At 41.2% G+C, this 20343-nt stretch overlaps 1 protein-coding gene across 2 annotated transcripts in view; it reads right to left on the bottom strand.

Annotated features, from left to right (window-relative positions):
* Positions 1-1889: 1889 nt before the first annotated feature.
* ehmt1b (euchromatic histone-lysine N-methyltransferase 1b) overlaps positions 1890-20343 on the bottom strand; it is a 25298-nt gene continuing 6844 nt past the window's right edge. The window contains exons 2-26 of one of the 2 annotated variants that reach the window (XM_008424610.2): positions 17382-17463; positions 16793-17301; positions 15801-16005; positions 15576-15724; positions 14401-14553; positions 13579-13656; positions 13376-13478; positions 13207-13305; positions 12338-12615; positions 12032-12264; positions 11476-11691; positions 11318-11400; positions 10500-10606; positions 10295-10417; positions 10122-10223; positions 9208-9312; positions 8974-9128; positions 7627-7797; positions 7398-7542; positions 7237-7314; positions 6248-6363; positions 6053-6139; positions 4656-4734; positions 4322-4497; positions 1890-3395 (exon numbers count right to left, since the gene is read on the bottom strand). In XM_008424610.2, coding sequence (XP_008422832.1) covers positions 3230-3395; positions 4322-4497; positions 4656-4734; positions 6053-6139; positions 6248-6363; positions 7237-7314; positions 7398-7542; positions 7627-7797; positions 8974-9128; positions 9208-9312; positions 10122-10223; positions 10295-10417; positions 10500-10606; positions 11318-11400; positions 11476-11691; positions 12032-12264; positions 12338-12615; positions 13207-13305; positions 13376-13478; positions 13579-13656; positions 14401-14553; positions 15576-15724; positions 15801-16005; positions 16793-17301; positions 17382-17463 — 3798 coding nt within the window. In that variant the 3' untranslated portion in view covers positions 1890-3229. The remainder of the gene's footprint in view (positions 3396-4321; positions 4498-4655; positions 4735-6052; positions 6140-6247; positions 6364-7236; positions 7315-7397; positions 7543-7626; positions 7798-8973; positions 9129-9207; positions 9313-10121; positions 10224-10294; positions 10418-10499; positions 10607-11317; positions 11401-11475; positions 11692-12031; positions 12265-12337; positions 12616-13206; positions 13306-13375; positions 13479-13578; positions 13657-14400; positions 14554-15575; positions 15725-15800; positions 16006-16792; positions 17302-17381; positions 17464-20343) is intronic. The other variant, XM_008424611.2, reaches the window with a different exon arrangement.

The raw sequence follows: 20343 nt of genomic DNA, 5'->3' as shown, positions 1-20343 counted from the left end.
TAGAAAAGTTTAGTTTGATTAAACTTCAGAGTGAGAAAAAATGGTCTCTCTTTTTATCTCTTTAACTTTAAATAATGTTTTCCAAATGTAGCTTTTAATCAGATGTTAGATTGAACTTTATCACAAAACCCTGCAGTTTGAATATCAAGAACTTTCAAGAACTTCCCAAACCTTGAAAACACAAACAGAATTCCAGKATTTTAARGGATTTCCAGYACCTGAATAAAGTCATTGATGTTGAATTTTGCTGTAATAAAGTKAAATATTTAAGAGTTTTCCCCAAATTAACAACTTAAAGAAGAAAAATCAAGATGGCGGAGTATTTGTTTCTGTGTTTCTACAAAATAAGAAACTGTCCCTCTGACTTGTTAAATTTTTTGGCAGGAATCTGCCGCGGACGTACCGTAAACCAGCGTGGATCGCCGCTCGGCCCATCTGGACGTGTGGGGAACCGACCTCCGCATCTCTGCGGCCCAGCGGGGAGTCTCAGGTGTTTAATGCGGGTTTCCTTAATGAAAAGTGGAGAAACTTTCCGTTTTTCCCCGCCTCGGAATCCGGAAAACCGGCTTCCTGTCCTCCCCGCCGAGGCGCTGATTATCGGACTCGCCATCTTTTCTGCTTGAGGAAATGTTCCTGTGGTTCGGGCCGCGGTTCGGTCCGGAAGGGAGCAATCAGCGCGTCGTTAATAAACCCGAAAAGCCCCRCAGATTGCCGCTTCCTCCTTCTGGCTGTCCCAGACAATAGATATTTTATCAAACTGGAACTTAAATGGATGAGAAAAAAACCAACAAAAGTTGATCTATTCTGTTCGGTCGGATGGGGGCGCCGCAGAGAGAGGGCGCCACAATAAAGGAGACCACAATAATTATTTCTTGTTCAATTTTTCTGTTTTAACAGCTGGTCTTGTACGTTAACTTTCCATGCCTGTCACTGATTCTCAATTTATGAGGAGGCTGAATCTGCTCTCCTCAGCATGGTGCTGCCACCACCATGTTTTACCATGACAATGGAGTTTTAATTTTCATCAACGCAAAACAGTTTTTCATTCAAGACAAAATAACTTGAGTTCAGGATCATCAACAGATTATTCCACCTGAGCTGGAAACTCTGCAGCTCATCCAGAGATACAGCAGCCTGTTGGCTGGCAGGTCAGCTGAGCGAGGAAGGAAGGAAGAGAGGAAGGAAGGAAGAGAGGAAGGAAGGAAAGAGGAAAATATACATGGGAGGACAGAAAAGGACAGTTTGCCAAAGAAGGAAAGAAAAGAAAGCAAACAATGAAGGAAAAATAAGGAAGACAAGAAACTAGAAAGGAATAAAAGAATGGAGGAATGATTGATGGAAGTGGAGAAGGAATGAAAAAAGTAAGGAATGAAGGAATGAAAAAAGGAAAAGATAGGAGAAAAATAAGAAGGAAGCAAAAGGAGAAAGGAAGGAAGGAATAATAGATAAAATTAATGAAGGAAGAAATAACAGAAGGAAAGAAAGAACAAACATTGARAAAKAAAAAAAGAAAATGGGAAGAAAAAGAAAGGAGACAAGAAAAGAATGAAGAAAAGCAAGAAGGGAAGAAACAATGAAGGAAGAAAGGAGTAAATAAAAGAAAAGAAGTTAGGAAGATAAAAAGGACATGAGAAAAGAAGGAAGACAAAAATGATGGAAGGAAGAAAGAAAAAACAGAAGGGACAAAAGGAAAGAGGAAACAAGGAAGGAAAGGAATAAGGAAGAAAAACAAAATAAGGCAGATCCTGGAATCCGATTCCAAACTTTTCCAGGTTTCATGGAATCAACCTAAACATCCTGGAAACCAAACCTTCAAAATAAAAGTCCATAAATCGTTTTAACCAACCTGGAGACTTTTTTTGTTTTGTTTCCAGGCAGTGAAGAATCAATCATTGATAATAAATTTATTGAAAAAGATACAACCAATCAGACGGATGGTTCACAGTCCAGAAATATGTAACAGGTTAATGGAAGTGCAATTTATCCGACATTTTCCCAATTTATTCAACTTTGCACAAAAGACTTCTGTGAAGAAAAAACTGAAAATAAAAAAAATCATGACCGGAAATTAAAATCTGACTATGATTAGAAAACGGGATAAAATTAAACGTAAAAAAAAGTAAAAACATTCTCTTATTTTACAAACTATGTTCACTTGGATAATAAAAATGGGAACGAAAGTAAAAACCTGTCAGCACCAGTTTCCTGTGGGTTCTGCTCTGTCTTCTTTTAAAATTACTAAATATATTCCTCAAACGCTGCGGAAAATATTAGYTTAAAAATTAAAAAAAGTAAAATTTATGCGTTTGCAAACTAATCTGAGCTCATGGAGAAGCTTMGAGTTTTCAGCTTTTCAACAAGACGAGAACAAAGAAACGGGAATCAATAATCGTCTGAGTGTCGCTGGAATGATTCGATACGGCGGAGAACGAAGGCGACAAGAAAAGAAAAGAAAAGAAAAGAAAAGAAAAGAAAAGAAAAGAAAACTACGAGAAGAAAGTCAGAGTTTTACCAGAATAAAGTCAAAACGTTGAGAATGAAATCAAACTTACAGTAAAATTATAAAATCACGAATAAAGTCATAGCTGTATCTTATGAGATCAATGTCGTAATATTCCAAGAATAAAGTTGGATTTGTTCTTGAGAATAAAGCCATATGAGATTAAATTAATAATTTTACAGGATTAAAGTCGTAGGTTTACAACGTAAAATTATGAAAAAAGTCAAAACAATACGAGAATAAAAGTGTGGTATGACAAGAGTAAAGTCAAAATATTTAAACTTTATTCTCATAAAACTACGTCTTTTCCTTGTATTTTTACTTTATTCTTGTAATATTATGATTTAATTCTTTTAAGACTTTATTTTTGTAATTTTATTCATTTATTTATTTTCTTTTCGTGGCCTTTATACTCCGTCGTAGTTCATGGTTGTCACACCTTTAAAAAAAAAAGGAAGAAACAGAAATAGTTCCCAGATTTCTCATTCACAATAATTCTGTCTATTAAAACAAAAAAAACAAAAAAAGTACAGTTTTTCCTTCCAGCAAACTTTCTGTTGCAGTGTTTTTTTTTTTTTGTCCCTCTTCGTTTCCACACGACACATGATGAAGTCGAGAATCGGGTCCAGAGTTCGGTTTGTGCATCTGGAGCTCAAAGTTTTTCAGTTTGTAGAAGAACGGCGGGAGGCGGAGATACAGTACGATTCGCTCAGAGGCCCGGCGCGGCCTCTAGGAGGCGCCGCTGGAAGAGCTGGTGTCGGGCAGCGCGCTGGGCTGCTGCTGGTCCTCGGGCGTCGTCGCCATGGCGACCGACGAGTACTTACACTTGGAGGAGCCGCATTCGCAGCTGAACAGCTTGGCCTTGACTTCCCAGAAGTGGTCGCCGTAGTTGAACCTGGAAAACACCAGAAGAAGAAAACAGATCAGGGGAAACGGAGCGGAGCGGGAGCCGCCAGGCGGCAGGAAGCAGGAAGGACGCAAACTCCAAAATAAAATGCAAACAAATGCAACCATGAAAAAAAAGAGAAGAAGCTAAAAACTAACAAAAAAATGCTGCAAATGTGAAAAAAAGAAAACAGACAAAAATCTGCAAGCAAAAAATGTGAAAAAAAAATTCAACAGAAAACAAACAAATAAATAAATAAATACATGCCAAGAGTATTTAAAATCGATTTGTCATTTACTTGAATTGATCTGAAATTTCACAGCGGCAGAAAAAAATGCTGCAGAAAATAAATAAGTAAATAAAGTCGATATTTGCCAGGTGGATTTAAAATGTATTTATGAGGCGCTTTCATTTTCTCACGACTGACAAAAAATGCAGCAGCTTCAGAATAAAACGCTGCAAAATTAGTTCATCTTTACTTAGTATTGCTTAAAAATGTATTCAAAATTAACAAATTAGTTGGTTAATTTTGCAAAATAAAATATTGAAAACAAAATTGAGGCAACTTTGGACAAAATGCTGCAGAATTTATTTAATTTTAAATCATTATTGTTCAACTTTTTAATTTATTTTTATTTTATTGTGTTTTAATTATTTAATTAATTTATTTTTAATTATTACTCAACTTCTAAAAATCTGTTAACTTTTATTTATTTGATTCATTATTTTCAAATTATTAATTTATATTTTTGCTTATCAATTTTCCTCCATTTTTGTATTTATTTCCTTATTTTACTTTTAATTTTCTGTCCGTTTGAACAGAAATAATCCCGTTTTGTGTCTTGAAGCTCCACTGAAGCGACTCGGCTGCTTCTGCATCAGAACCGACGGTTTTATGGGTTGAAAGTGAAATTGGTTTTGTTTTCCAGATTTACCCGAGCTCTTCCCCGGCCTTGATGCTCTCGCTGGCGAAGAAGGCGATGTGTGGGAACCGCAGGTCCTGGTGTGTGGTGAAAACCCGACAGGCGAACAGGTTGGGCTCACACATGTGGTTCAGGAAGCGGCTGATGTTGCCATAGAAACGGGCATCGATGCAGTACTGATCTTCAGGCTGGAGATAAAAACACAGAAAGGCTTTGAAGGAGGAGAAAACGCAGCGGATTTCAGACGTGCTCACGTTTCATTCAGGTTTGATGGAATTTAACTGGATTTAATGTGATAAACGGAGAATAATCATGAATTTAAAATGGATTTTCCTGTTAAATTCACCTTATCATCCAGGCTGAACAGGTAAGCGTCGTTCTGTCTCGTATCGGCTTCACCTTCAGAGATGATCTCACCTACGTACCTGTTGGACATCAGAGGAAGAAACGTTCTGCGGTTAAATAAGGAAAAATAACATCATGAACTATTATTGTTATTATGATTATGTAGGAAGGAAGGAAACAAAAAGTAAAGAAGTTCAGGGTCGTTAATCAACCACATTAACTCATTGTGGTTCATAATCCATATATTTGAAATACGGATTAAATGATTAATCGATTATTAAAATTATCGTCAACTAATTTACTCAGATATTAATTGTTACTTGGAGTATAAAAACTAAAAAAAAAGAAAAACATTCAAAACAGTAGTTAAGCCAAAACTTTACAAAAATATACATATTTTGCATTTAGGGTAAAAACACATTTGTTTGTAAATATTTTTTAGCCAAAACTCGCTGAGTTGTATCGTTTTAGCTTAATCTGGTCTGGATTTACAAAGATTTGCATTTTTGCCAACAAAAATGTTTATTTTATTAAATAAAAAGGAGTTGAATTATTTATTTATTTACAGTTTTAAGGTATTTCTAATATTGTATAAAAAGGCTTAAGTGGTTAAATGAAAAATCTGTAGAATAGGTAATTCTTTTAACGATTGTCAAAATGATTGACTAATCGATTATTAAAATAATCATTAGTTGCAGCTCTATTTTGATGACTTAGGTCAGACATTTTTAAGTCTTTAGGCTCCAGTTAACGACTAACATTACTAAATTAGTTAATTAAATAATTGTGATTAATTCAGTTAATCGTTTCAGCCCTACATCAAAAGCAATGTTAACAAATATTGAGGTTCTGTGTGTTAACTTCTGATCCCGTAGACATTGATGGATAAATTAATATGTCATTTAGCAATAGAAGTAGTTTTCACAATTACACACATAGAACAAGATAAATTATTGATTTTCACATTCATGAGGCTGGAAAACATCCTAAAAATAGTAAAGTGCAACTTTAATGAACTGAATTATTAGTTTATTTGCATCTTTTATGCTTTTATAACTTTGCCCTAAAAAGCTTCAGTAGTTAAATGAAAAATCTGCAGAATGTCATTTCTTTTACCCGATTAATCAATTAATCATCAGAATAACTGCTCAATTAATCACATACTAAACTAACAGTTACTCTAATTTGGAAAGTGAAGCTGGTGTTTTAAGATGAGAAGCTCCCAGTGTTCCCAGTTTCTTTAAATTATTAATTCACGGTGAAACAAAATCACAGACGGGATCCGAGTCCAGTGAGATGCAACTTCATCTCCACCTAGTGGCCTGCTTGTGTCAGTGCAGCTGTAAGTTTTTACCACATCCAACATTTTTTTGTGTTGCTGTGATGCATCAAACTCACTCGCAAACAAAGCTCCCCTGTGGAATATCCTGCAGAGTTCGGACTCCCCAGCCTTTATTACCGGTTCTGAAAACCTGGAGTCTGACCCTACAGAGTTAAAGAAAACATTTAAATCACAACAGTTCCTCTCTTCCTGAAAATCAAAACAGCTTTACGAGGATTTTATCCGAGCACGTTGGGACTCTCTGGAGTTACCTGAGCCCGTTTTGTACGACGCGGTTCTTGCAGGTCCTCCAGCAGGAACACGCGTGGTTGCACTCAAAGATCAGCGGCGGCTCCTCGCGACAAAACTCAGGCAGCAGGCAGCCGCTCTGCTCACCCAGAGAGAGGAGAGGAAGAAATGAAGCTGGTGATGTACTGTAAAAAAAACTTTGAAAACTCAACTAATTTAATATTTTTCTGCCAATCAGCCTGTTTGTGTCTGTTAAGATGGTCTAAATCTGAAGTTTTTCAGGTTTTCTGAAGATTACTAAGCGCATCAATGAGAGGAATTAATACACATGGGCCATTAGCATTAGCTAGGCTAGGATAGTGTTATCATTGGCTAGGCTAGCGTTAGCCCTGAATAGGTTAACAACAAGCAAGCCTAGGCTGTTGGTCCACTGGATTGATTACTGCATCTTCTGCCCATTAGCATAGATAGGCTGATGTTGGCTAGTCAAACAGACATTGACTAGCCAACATTAGCCTTGGGTAGGCTAACAGTTAGCATGCCGAGTCTTGTCATGCACTCGATTGCCACTGCATCTTCTGTCCATTAGCACAAATACATTGTTAGCATTAGCCTTGGATAGGGATGAATCCTCACTGGATAAAGCTAACAGCTAGCTTTACACTGGATCGTCTACGTTCTGTGCTCTGCTGTCCATTAGCACAGATAATCTGAGGCTAGCTAGCTCTAGTCTTTATCAAGAAAGCAAACTGTGCTTTAATAAAGACACCACATCTGTCAGTGACATACTGTAGACACAAAGTCCCTAAAGACTCAGCTGAGTGAAGAACTTTACTGGTCTGGTCCAACAGAACCTCTGGGATGAACCAGTCCTGAGACCTCAAGCAGCCAAAGTCCAAACAAAAAGTTTAAAATGCCTGGATGCCCTGATCAGGACCATTTTAAGGGATTCTTGGTGCCAGTAGGAAACCTGACAGAAATGAGAGTTTTTCAAGAACATGCTCGTCCTCACCTTGTCGTACCAACGGCGCAGACTCAGCTGTCCACACATGCAAATACTAGTAGAACAGTCTTCTTTACAAACACAGTACTGAGGAGAAACAGACACAAACACCAGTCAGTAACTCAGCTGAACTCTGCTTCCTCTGAAACACCAGACGACCTTAAACCCACCTGCAGGTGTGTGATGTTCCGGTCGATGTTCATGGGGGACGTGACGCAGTTTTCTGTGATGTATTTGTAGTCGTCTGGGATTGGCTCGCTGTCCACAGAGTTCACACAGGGAATGGAAACTTGCTCCTGGCCTAGAGATATGTCACTGCGGACAGAAACACACCATGTTTCCCTCTCTTAAAGCTGATTTTTCTGTCTTACTGGTGAGCGAACAGCATCATAACCCAACCTGTGAAGCAGTTTCTCTTCGGTCCGCCTGAGCCGGCCGTTTTTGGCGTCCCTCTCCCTCTTGTGGGCATGCAAGGCGCCCCAGGCCTTGGAGTTGTGGCTGCAGCAGTCTGGAGGAGACTCTCCCTCGCGGTTCTTCAGAAACACATTAGCTCCTCGAGACAAGAACAGCCTGAGGAGACAAAGACCGATTTCACACAACCGTCCTGCTCTGCAGCAGCTTGCTTTAGGTCTGAATCGATTAATTGGATTAATCATGATTCATCGTCAGTAAACATAATTGGTTTTAGTTTTAAACAAAAATAAACTCCACATCTTCATCTTGAGACAGTTGAGATTCTGTGGAATATGAAAAATGATTTGCAGCTAAAGACATGAAAGTCAGCAGGGTTGAAACGATTAATCGTGATTAATCAATTATTGAAATAATGGTTTACTAATTTAGTAATTAATTAATCACTAAGTGGAGTAAACAGACTCAAAAAAGGTAGTTTGGTGAAAAAAAAGCATATTCAGAACAGTAATTAAGTCAAACCTGTACAAAAAATAAATACATTTTGCAGTTGAGATAAAAATATTTTTTCCTGTAAATATATTTTAGCCCACTGATTTATTAAATATTAGAACTGCTTTTCCTAAAATTTCCACAATCTTGTCATTCAAACCCTGTCCAGAGGACAAATCAGTGATTTCAGATTAAAGTTTAAACGATTAATCGGATTAATTGATGATTAATCGATGATTGACATAATCGACAACTAATTCAGTAATCAATGAATCATTAATATGAGTGTACATACTCAAAAAAAGTCCATTTAGTGAAAAAGACACACATTCAGAGCAATATTTAAGCCAAAAATATACAAAAAATATACATTCTCTATTTAAGACCAAGAAAAACCGCCCAGTTTTGGCAAAACCCAATTTCACCCAGTTCAAATTCACTAAAGGAATGCTTTTTAGACAAGAGCATGTTTCTTTTCTTATTTAAAAAAGGAATTCAATTATTTATTTCTATTTTTAAATGCATTAAATGGCTAAATAAAAAAATCTGTAGAATGCACCCAGTTTTTATTTGATTAATCGTTAGAATAATCAATCGATTAATAATTGTTAATTGTAGATTCACCACAGGAATCCTTAGGGTTGCATTTTAGGCAATAAAATGTTTATTATTATTACTTATTTGCATTCTTTAATGCTTGTACAAAAAGATTTTAAGTGGTTAAATGAAAAAAATCTGAATAGTGTGCCTTTTTTTTTTTTTTTTATCTGATTAATCGATTAATCGTGAGAATAACCGGTAGGATAATCGTTATCTGCAGCATTATTTTGTGTCGTCGTTTACTTGACGCAGTCCAGGCGGTTTTCCCGCGCAGCGATGTGCAGAGGAGAGTCTCCGTGGACGTTGACGGCTTGGAGGTCACACTGGGCATTCAGGAGAACCTCGGAGATTTCCACGCTGCCGGAAAACGCCGCCCAGTGAAGGCAGATGTTTTTCTCCTGGAAAAAAAGAGCAAAGAAAATGTTTGTTTAGCTTCCATGTGAACACAAAGTAAAACCAAAACCCGTCCAGACCGACCTTGTCCCTGATGCTGATGTCGGCGCCTTTGGACAGAAGCAGCTTCACCTGGTCCACATGTTTGTACTCTGTGGCCCAGATCATGGCTGTCCAACCGCCGTCATCCTGCAGGAACAGGAAGTAACCCCAGATTAGATCTGTTTCTGGAAGGAAAGCCTGATTTCTTCATCTCTATCCATCAGTCAGAGAATTAATCCTTCATGCAGTGAAAATACTCAATTAGGAACTTTGAAATCTCCAACAAAAAACAAAAAAACAGTTCCGTTGAAGGAGGAGAGCTGGAAGATTTTACTAAAATCTGGAAACAAAAACGTGTTTTAATATCCCTGCTAATCCAGAATCCAGTTTTCAAGGTTATTAGTTTCTCAGATACTTTTTAAAGCAAATAAAAACATCAGTATAGATTTATGGGTTGAGTTTTGTAGCCGAGCGGCTATAAAAGAGGAAACCTGGAAAAACGACAGACTGGAAGGAAAGAAGGAAGGGTGGATGTAAAAACGATCTGAATACTAGAAAGACAAAGATAAACGACTGAAAGGGTTGGATGGACGACAGGAAGATGGATAAATAGGAAAACAATTGATGGATGAATGGATGAACGAACAGATGGATGGACAAAAAGATGGTTAGAAAAGCCAATGAATGGATGAACGACAGAACAAACGGATGGATGGATAAATGAACAGACCTGTCTCTTTAACTAGATGACCCGTCTCTTTAAATAGCGACCTGTCTCTTTAACTAGCGACCGTCTCTTTAACTAGGTGACCTGTCTCTAGATGACCCGTCTCTTTAACTAGCGACCCGTCTCTTTAAATAGCGACCTGTCTCTTTAACTAGTGATCAGTCTCTTTAAATAGGTGACCCTCCCTCCATGTTTTCCATGCTGGTCTGCAGACTGGAGCTGCTCTCACCTGACAGTTGACGTCCACCAGCCCGGTGGACAGAAGGTGCTCCACCACGTTGTAATGACCAGACTTGGCCGCTAGGTGGAGACATGTGAACCCTTCAACATCCTGTGAGGAGCAGAGACCCGGTTCAGACCCAAACGTTTCCTGGATGCTGGATGTTCTGATGGCGGACCCACCTTGTGCATGGCGCTGGCTCCGGCCCGCAGCAGGTACAGCACCACCTCCATGTGGTTGTTCTCACACGCCTCCATCAGTGGCGTCCGCTGGTCTTCGTCGCACATGTCCAGGTTCGCTCCGGCCTGAACACCAGCCGCACCGGGACACAATCAGAACCAGAACCGGGCTTCGGATCGCCCACTGAAAGCAGAGAGTTTACCCCACCTGAACCAGCATGTGGCAGATGTCGGCGTAGCCTCCCTCAGCGGCGGCGTGGAGCGGCGTGCGTTTGTTCTGGGAGTCCATCTTGAAGTTTGGGTCGGTACCGTCCACTAAAAACCAACAACATGCCTGTCAAATTCCTGACAGAACACAGAGCCACACAGAGTAATCCTGAATAAAACAAGTTTTCTGCTGATTTTTAAAACCTCTCTTTGCATTTCCTTATGTTTTGATTAATCATTCAGGCTTGAAAAGTCGCAAATTTGAAGAAGGAAGCAGAAAATTCAGCAAAAGAAATATTAGAAAATTATTTTTTAAATTTCTGCCCAATCTGCTAAGCTTTTTTTCCACATTTTGTCTTTTCACAGCCACAAACTTTAATGGATTTTATTGAGAATCTATGAGAGACCAACAAAAATCCCCAAAACAAAAAGCACAGCGTCGCTAGTATAATGCCAGGATTCTGAGATGAAAGTCAAGATTTTAAAATTAAAATCAGAAAAAGTTCAGAATTCTAATATAAATAGAATTCTGAGATTAAAATCAGAATTCTAAAATTAAAATGAGAATTATGAGAAAAAATAGACAAAATTCTGAGAAAAAGTTTGAAATTCTGAGGTTAATATCAGAATTCTAGGAAAAATAATTTTGAGAAAAAAAATTAAGAAACAAAGTCAGAATTCTGAGAAACAAGTAAAATCTCAGATTGAAATCAGGATTCTAAAGTTAAAACCAGAATTGTGAGATCAATAAATAATCAGAGAGAAAATGACAGAAACACCACCATACTCCTTCAGAGCGCTGAGTGAAGTTCTACCTACCCAGCATGAGCACCACCTTCTTCAGCTCTCCCTGTTTGGCCGACAGGAACAGCTGTTTGGGGTGAAATCGCAGCTTCTTGGGCCTGACAAGAGAAGAAGAAGAAACGGGTCTCAGGTCACGGCGTCTCTGTGGCGTCAGCAGAAGAAGAGCGGCTTACTTCTCCGTATCCAGGGCGACCAGGACACTCTCCAGAGTTTCTTTAGTTGTTCCTAACGGCAGCGCAGGTGGCGCTATCGTTGCGATTCCAGGCTGCAAAGATGGCTGGCGGGATGACTCCGGGACGGCCGGGTCATCGGGGTCCGGAGCAGGATGGGCGGACAGCGAGCTGTCGGCTCGGCCGCTGACTTCAGCCACAGGAGACAAACAGGAAGAGCTGCAGAAGGAAAGAGTCCTCACTGATTAGCTTAGCTTAGTTAGCATTAATAGCTTATCTTTGATAGGTTAGCTTTGTTAGCTTTATCTTACTTTCGTTAATTTTGCTTTGTTAGCTTAACTTCATTAACTTAGCTCTGTAGGCTTTGCTTTGATAACATAGCTTTGCAAGTCTAACTGTTAGCTTAGCCTACTTAACTTCACATTGTTAGCGCATCTTCTGTAGCTTAACTTCATTACCTTAGCTTTGCTAGCTTAGCGCCATTAGCTTATTTATGTTATCTTGTCTCTTTTAGCTTAGCCTTAGCCCCTAGAACGATGGTGTCCAGCTGGACTCTGACCTGCCGGTCGTCGTGTCTGCTCGGCCCTCAGGAGCCCCTGGTGTCGCCGGGCCATTGGCCTGCGCCGGAGGAACGGTGGAGGTGGTGTCGGCCTTGGCGATGGTGACCTCCTTGGCCTTGGCGGCCTCCTCCCCGCAGTGCGGACAGAAGCTCTGACCCTTCAGCATCGAGGCGCACGCCTGGTGGAAACGGTGGGAGATGCTGACATCCGGCTGGCACTCCATGAACGTCCCCTGCTCCAAAAAAAAACACAAATAATGAATAATCCCAGTCCCTCACAGTCCCTCCCAGTCCCCCTGCACTCACAGCTCTGCAGAAGAAGCCGCAGCCGGGGCAGCACTGGTGCTTGACCATGCCGCTGCGGTGATCCTCGCACAGAACCAGCAGCTGGACCGAGTTGGACGGACGCATCATCTCGTGCTTCAGGACGGCACCCTGGCAGCGCGTCAGCTGGCCGTCCACGCTCTCCGTCGCCATGCACTTCCTGTCCGCCAGGATCAGGATCTCACGGCTCTTTGGCGTCTCCATGCGGCAGCTGCAGAGCGGCAGCTCCTGCGCCTCCTCGATGGCCGACCCGGAAGGTACTGGACACCATCAGAACAGAAACTACTGAAAACAACACCCAACTTTTACATCCGCCATCACCGCTTCCTGCATTAAAACACAGAATCCTTCAGGGATAAATGGCTGATTCTCATTTAGTGTGTTAAATCAGTGGCTCATGGGGAACAGTGTGCCCTCTGCTGGCTGAGAGAGGGATGACATCTTCTTACTGGATCCTGGTTCTGATGGAGACCCAAAAACGCTTTTAAAAGGTCATTAATGAAAAGGAAGAATATGAGAAAGGATGGTAGATAGAGTACACATAAACAACAAGGAAGCAAGGAAGGAGGGACCATTTAGACGGGACAAAAAGAAAGACAAGAAATGGAAGATACAAGGACAAAGAAGGAAGGTAGGATGCAGGAGGAAAAGGAGCACAAGCATAAAAGGGAAAAAGAAGGAAAGAAAAGGGTTGAAGGAAGGATGGACATAAAGGACGGTAGGAAGGGAAGGACACATGAGGAAATGAAGGAGACAAAGAAGGAAGGATCCAACATTTAGCATCTTTAGTTCCATAAAGCTCCTGGAGGTGATTTGGACTCCTGCTGATTCCAGGTCGGTTCTGAACTCACCGTTGCTGTGTGACGACTTGCTGARGTCAACGCACTCGGACGAGAGGATCTCCGTGTACTCCTGACCCGACGTCTGCGGCAGAACATCCGTCTCCGGTTCTAAGCAAAACAGTCGACAGTAAGACACAGAACCGGCGACCGAGTTTCAACATGAGTGTCAACCGATCACCTTTGTCGGCCATCCTTCGTTTCCTCTTCCTGGACGGTCTGAGCCAGGCGCCGTCTGCTTTGGACTTCTTCTTCAGCGTCTTCTTCAGGCTGGACTCGAAGCTCTGAGGCGGGCAGGTCGGACTCGGTCAAGAGATCATTCCAGAAACACAGAACCGGACAGAGTATTATCTGTTACCCTGAGGAATCAGAGGAACACCCTACCAGATCCGACTCCGTGCCCTCCTCCTCCTCCTCTCCCTCGTCTTCTTCTGAGTCTTCGGACTCATGCTCATCCTTCACCTCAACAAGAAAAGGTAAAACAGACTTCCTGAACATCAACTGAAGACTCAACTACATCTGATCCAGACTTCATCCAAACTTCCCAATACAGGAGAAAGTCGTCTCATCCAACTGGACTTGGCCGATCGGAAGTAGGGACAAGTCTTCCTCTGATCAGCAGATTCTTGAAAAGCTGCTGTTGGCCTCTTGTACGTGTCACAAGCAGTAATGATTTTCTGTCAACCAATCAATGGACTGTATTTTCTGACACCAGTAGTTCCACTCTAACCGTATCATTGTCCTATGGACCTACACCCTAAGGGGCCCATGAATGGAGTGGAAGGTGTTTGCACTGCTGATTGGACTCTCACGAGGCAGGAGGGGTTGAACCCAAACACCTAACATGGTGTCATACTAGTGCAATGACAAACGTGAAACACGTAGTGATGTTTTCCTGTCCACCAATCAGTGGACTGTGTTGTGTGACCCACAGTTAATGTTCTGTACCATTAGCCAAACAATTGTTTGTTAAAGGTCGATTGTATGAGCCGCTTTATCAATGGAAGACAACCAAATAAGCCCCTTGTCTATGGGCCTGGCTTAAACTGGTTCTTCCATACTAGTACGATGACAAACGTGACACAAGCAGTGACATTTTCCTGTCCACCAATCAGTGGACTGTGTTGTGTGACGCCATCAGCTCTACCCTAAGCGTACCGCTGTCCATTGGACCTACAACTGGACGGGCATGTCTTCCTCTCCCACCTGATCAGCAGACTCAGAGGTTTCTTGAACAGCGGGAAGCGTTTGCTCTGCAGGCTGCCGTTGCATCTCCTCTTCAGACTCCATGTCCTCCGACTCGTCTTCCTCGGACGCGTTCACCACCTTCTCCCCGTTCACGGCGGCCGCCTCCCTCTTCTGGAAGCCAGGAGATTTATTCAGTAGTGTTTAAAGCTTAGTAGGGAATAAGTAACAGTAATATCAGAAATACATTAAAAGGCACAAATAAACCAATAATTTAATTCATTGTTTGAATGAGAAAATAAACATTTTATTCCTTGAGTGAATACTAAAAAAATGTGAAGAGCTAAACTCTTTCTGCTTTACTTAGCATCAAGGTGCTCAATAGGAGATTTTTTGAAACAGGAAAAGTTAAAACTGACACTTGACTTTTTTTTTATTACAATGAAGTTTTTTTCATTTTAAATGCAAATGTAACGGTTTCTGTACATTTCTAGCTTACCTGATGCTGTGCTTTTCTTTCACCAACTGGTCCTTTTAGACCATTAACGATTAATCAACTAAAAAATTAGTTAATTATTTTAATAACCGATTAATCACAATTAATCCGATTAATCATTTCAGTCCTAATCTGAAATCTCTGATGTCTTCATAATTACAGGATTATGGAAACTCTGGAAAAAGCAGATTAAACTGAATGGAAGAAACTAAAACTATATTTACAGACAAGACTTTTTATCATAAATGCAAAACGTAACTATATTTTTTCCACAGTTTGGTTTAATTACTGCTGTTTTTTTAATCACCAATGAGTCTTTTTGAGTCTGTTTACTGTGATCAATCGGTTAATAAATTAGTTGACAACTATTTAAATTATTGATTAATCACAATTAATCGTTTCATTGTGATTTTAATGTAATCTGGAGAAGCAGAAATCACTTTATTAGAACCTGCTGGGTTTCTGTAGACTGTTAAAGCTCCTAGAACATTTTCAGCATGTTTTTCAGCGACAGGTTTGACTTAAATACTGCTCTGAGTGTGTTTTATTTGAATCATCAATGGACCTTTTTAGAGTCCATTTACTCCGATTAATCGATTAATGAATTAGTTGACGGTTATTTCAATTACTGATTAATCACGATTAATCGTTCCAGCCCTTTTTTCATGTTATCTGGACGAGCAGAAACAGGATGTAGGACCTGTTGGGTCTTTGCAGACTGCTGCAGCTCCTTAAACATTTCCAGCATGGTTCTCTGCTTTAGCACTTTGGTTTTCTTCTTGGGAACCAAGCTGTATGTTCCCATCCTCCTCTTCTTCTTCCGGGATGAAAACACCGTAGAGTACGGCCCTGGTGAGAGAAGAGGGAACCGTCACAGTGCATCCCAGCTGTGAATCTGAACTCCGGTCGTTGGGGCGAGTCGTACCCAGGCGATGCTTGGCAGGAGCTGCAGAATCTGCAGGAGAATCTGTGGGAGCTGCTGGTGAAGCAGTGTGTGCTGAAGCTGGCGTTTCTGGTGGACTCTGAGGTAGATGGTTCGGCGCTGGCGGCGGAGACGACTTCTGCACATCTGGTGCGACTGGAGACTCCGATTTGACACTGTTTGCTTGTCTCAGCTCCCTGTTGATGAGCTGCAGGCGACAGAAATGATGAAACGTGAGGAGCGCCGCTCTGTGGCGCCGTGAGGGTTACAGGCTGATTGCTTTGGGTTTTATCACTACACCCTTCTTTATGTCTAAATGTTACGTTCCAGGGTCAAATGTTTGGTTTTCTTTCTGCTTTTGCTGCTTTTTCAAACATAAATACAAAGATTCAAGGTGGAGGTTTTCTCTGAGATCAAACTTAAATATCCCAAAAACCAAAGAAAGTAAGAAGATGGATGGATGTGACGTCCCTCCCTCAGCAGATAAAAAGTGGATCGTTTCATCCCAACTCAGGATTATTCAAGACTTTTCAGCTGTTTTGTACATTTATGTCAGACAGACTGACAGACATTTGCTGCTGAAACAGAGAAACTAAAAGATGAACTTGTGTCTCAATAATCACTAAATAACGATAAATTAAAACGAGTTTAATCATTTTCATCTGTATAATTTATCATCTTTCTCTGGATGATAAAACTCTTCAGTTTGGTGTTTTGGTCTGAACTTTGAAGGACATTTTTGCTTACAGAAACTTCATAATTCATTTTATTATTTTTTTAAAATTTATTCTGGATATTTAAAATGTTTTTCAGTTCCAGTGTTAAATATTAATTGAAATTTAAAGTTTATTATTATTCCATTACCGTTGTAATAACTGAAAATGGTCTAAAAACAACAATATAACAGTTTATTGTGATAATTTCTGGGATGATTTATCGTCCAGCATCGTTTGTTCGGCCTGTTTGTGTTTCAGATGCGGCGGACGTGATCGTACCTTCTGAGCCGGGCTGACCGCCGGTCTCGACATGGTCTTCCTCGCTCTGTGAACAGTAACCGGCAGTGGAATTGTGACGGGACTTGAAGCAAAGCCGTTTTTAGCGTCCGACATATTCCCTGTGTCGGGGGCGGTCCTTAAAGCGCCTGAACTCTGCGCGCATCCCACCGCCGAGGCGTCGAGGGGTTTGGCTGTCTGCCCCCCCGGTGGCGAGCCCGAAGGCAGCCTGCTAGTCCTGAGAGGGGAAGAAACCCCCGAAGCGGGCGCCGCCGCATCGCCGGCGTCCTGCTGCTGCTCCTTAGCCAGGATGAACCCGTTGCTTCCAGTTACGGATCCGTGCGGCGTCTCCGTCTCCGCCGTGCCGTTTTCGTTCAGCGCCGCCTTGATGCCGCTGACCGTCAGGTCCGCGTGTCGGCTGCCGTCGTCGCTGTCCGTGCCGTTAAGCATGATGGCCTCCGCCGCGGCAGGAGAGGCGCGTCCCGCTGCTGAAGCTACGTCTTCGTCCTCGCCTGAGCCAGGAAACAGAAAAATAAGGTCAAACCAACCGGAACCAAACCGGAACCATCCAGGGTTTGATCTGGAGGCTGACCTGACTTCTCCTCTCCATGGTTCGGTGGATCCAGTCCCTCTTTCTTTGGAGGTGCAACATTATCCACGGCTAAACCAGCGGGCTGCAGAAGAAGAAGAAGGACGTCCATCAACCGTTAGGAGCCACTTAAATACAACACCTTTAAATATAATCATCTTTATCATGAAATATGTCAAGATACTAAACAGAAATATGGTCTTAATAGAGATTTTTTTGTTTTGTTTTTCACAAAAACAAAGAAAAATGAACCAGACAGGACAAGTCAGCTCAATCAACCTCCATTAACAGATTAACAGCCAAAATGGACAAGAAGCTACAAAACCTGGAGGGAGAGAAAACGTTGGACATGAAGGAGAAATGAAACCAGCAAAGAATATTAAATGACTGCTGATGAAGGGAATCCATGTGCAAGAATGTTTCTTCAAAACGTCGACCCAGACGGGCAGAAATGACAAAAGGTCAGGCGGGAGGTCAGGGGTCGAAACGAGCCGTCCTGAGTTACAAAGGGAGGAGATAATTACTGGGCCCAGTTTGATTTAAACGTAGAGAATAAACGGCCAAAGTGTGAGTAAAGAGCTTAATGAAACAAATACAGCTCTGGAAAACATTAAGAGACTCTTAAACGATCAATTTGTCTGATTTTACTTTTATAAGGTTTATCTTTGAGGAAAATGAACATTGTTCTTTAATTCTATAAACTAATCCAAGCAATAATGTAGTATTTACTTGCAGAAAACGAAAAATGGTCAAAATAAAAAACACGCAGAGCTTTCAGCCCTTTAATAATGCAAAGAAAACCAGTTTATACTCACTTAGAAACAACAATATTAATGTTTTAACTCAGGAAGAGTTCAGAGACCAATATTTTCACTGGGATTCAGTGCAGTGGCAGCTTAATATTTTATGTTTAATGCAAAGAGCAATAATTTGGAAAAGAATAAATGTCATTTAKAACGTTTTCCAGATGTAGGAACTGAGATTTCCAGCCGACCCGAATGAAACAGGCGACGCCCGTTGGTTCCTCAGCTGCTGTTTTACTGGAAAGATGCTTCAATATGGTTTCTTCACACTTTTTAAGAAAACAGACAAAAAGTAGTACAGGATATTTAATAGTCACATGAACTGAAAAGAGAATTATACGATTGTGAACTACATTTTCTTCATTTTGTTCCTAAATAAAATAAATTTTAATTGAAAAATATGAAGCTAAAACAAATTAGCACCAAAAAGAGAGAATTTCTATTTTCTGTGCATTTTTTTCAACTTGAACAATAAGATTTACTCACATTCTCTCCACTAAACTAAACCAGAGGTAAAAAAAAAAAAAAAAAAGGTACCAGCTATCATTTAAGCACCTAAAGCTAAAAAAAATACAATTTCTTTCAGATTTTTAGAAACGCCATCATGAGGAGAGTAAACAGAGACCAGATCTGTCAGCAGCTTGAAAGCATTTCTCAGAGATCCATCAATCGTCCCCAACGTTTGCTAAACGTCCAAAACTCTTTCACTTCAGGAAGAAACTAAGAAGGTTGAGGGTTTGAATGAAACGACTTCAGAGGAAACATGAGAGGAAAGCAGCTTCAGATCAGCCTGACCTTTAACTGCAGCCCAGCCAGCGTTAATGACCAGAGTTAGAGCTCTCGTCTGCTTCATGGAGGCCGAGCAAAGCCGACTCTGAGTCAGACTTTCCCCGACATGGAGGAGCAAATTGTTCCCTTCAAACTGGCCCAATCAGAGGACTGGTTTGTCRATGTCTGCACATTAACACACCAGTCCAGACTGTTTCTGGTCAAGGTTTTCTCTCCTTCACCTGCAGCTCAGACCCAAACAGGAACCGTCAGAGCAGACCACCACAGACCCAAGGCAGACCAGCACCTTGTCAATCAGCAACAGGCTTTGCCCACCATCTGCCCTGCAGCACAAAAACTGAGGCCGTTTCCCAAAGACCGTCCAGTCTGAGTGGAGCTTGACCTGCCGCAGGAACACCTGGGAGCAGCCAGACCCGAGGAACGCTGCTGCTTCCTCCTTTTACTCAAAGGAAACACAAAACCCGGCCTCTTCCCTCCCCCTAGTGGTGGAAGGTGGAAGTGGCGTTGGATTCAGTAGGCAGAGAGAGACAGAGGGGGGAAGGGAGGCAGAGAAAGCTGTCTGCAGAGCTCCGCCATTTCACAACCAGACTGTTTACTGACATGGCTCGGCCATTGCAGCGGTTTTCCACTAGATGGAGGACTGAAGGGGTTGGGAAGCTGGTGGATTGGAAAACTGAGGAATCTCCAAACCTGAGGGAGGAGATCAGCAGTCCTGATCCCTCAGTTACATGAAAACATGGTAGATTAGACCAAAGCTGCAGCTGGAGCTGAAAGTCATGAAAGGCCTGCAGGTTGACAACAACCAGGCTCCATATTTTGTAGAGAAAATGGGAATATTRCAGAGCTTCAATCATTCAGTATCTCTCCAACGTGAGTCTGGTATGTGAAGGCCTGTGACCTATCTTTAGATCTGTTCCAAGAGGCCTGAAAACGCACCACAAAGTATCAACGCTTTTCTCAAGGGGAGTTTACTCTGAAGGAGACGGAGGAAACGCCTCAACATCCAGGCACCAATTGGTGATTTGAAACTGCTCAGATGTTCACATCACGCTGATAATCTGTTCATTCCTCTTTGTGACGTCATACCAACAAACTTTAATGTGTTTAGAGAAACTATACAGATCTTTTCCTTATATTGGTCAGTTCTGGTATTGTTAGCATTATTTCTGGTTTGGTAAAGTGCCAGATCGATGGAGATATGAATGTGTTTTGGTGCCAAATGTGGGAACGAACCCCGGAACAAAAGCTAAATCCTTATTATTATTTTGAATCATAATRAATGGACCAAATTGTTTGATTTGTATTGTTGTTTTTTGATGATGGCTCCTGATAAAATGTAATATTTGTTTCTGATTTTCCAATGAGCAGGACTG

This window comes from Poecilia reticulata, linkage group LG12, assembly GCF_000633615.1.
Source record: "Poecilia reticulata strain Guanapo linkage group LG12, Guppy_female_1.0+MT, whole genome shotgun sequence".
Taxonomy (NCBI): domain Eukaryota; kingdom Metazoa; phylum Chordata; class Actinopteri; order Cyprinodontiformes; family Poeciliidae; genus Poecilia; species Poecilia reticulata.
This window is presented reverse-complemented; position numbering and strand designations above follow the sequence as displayed.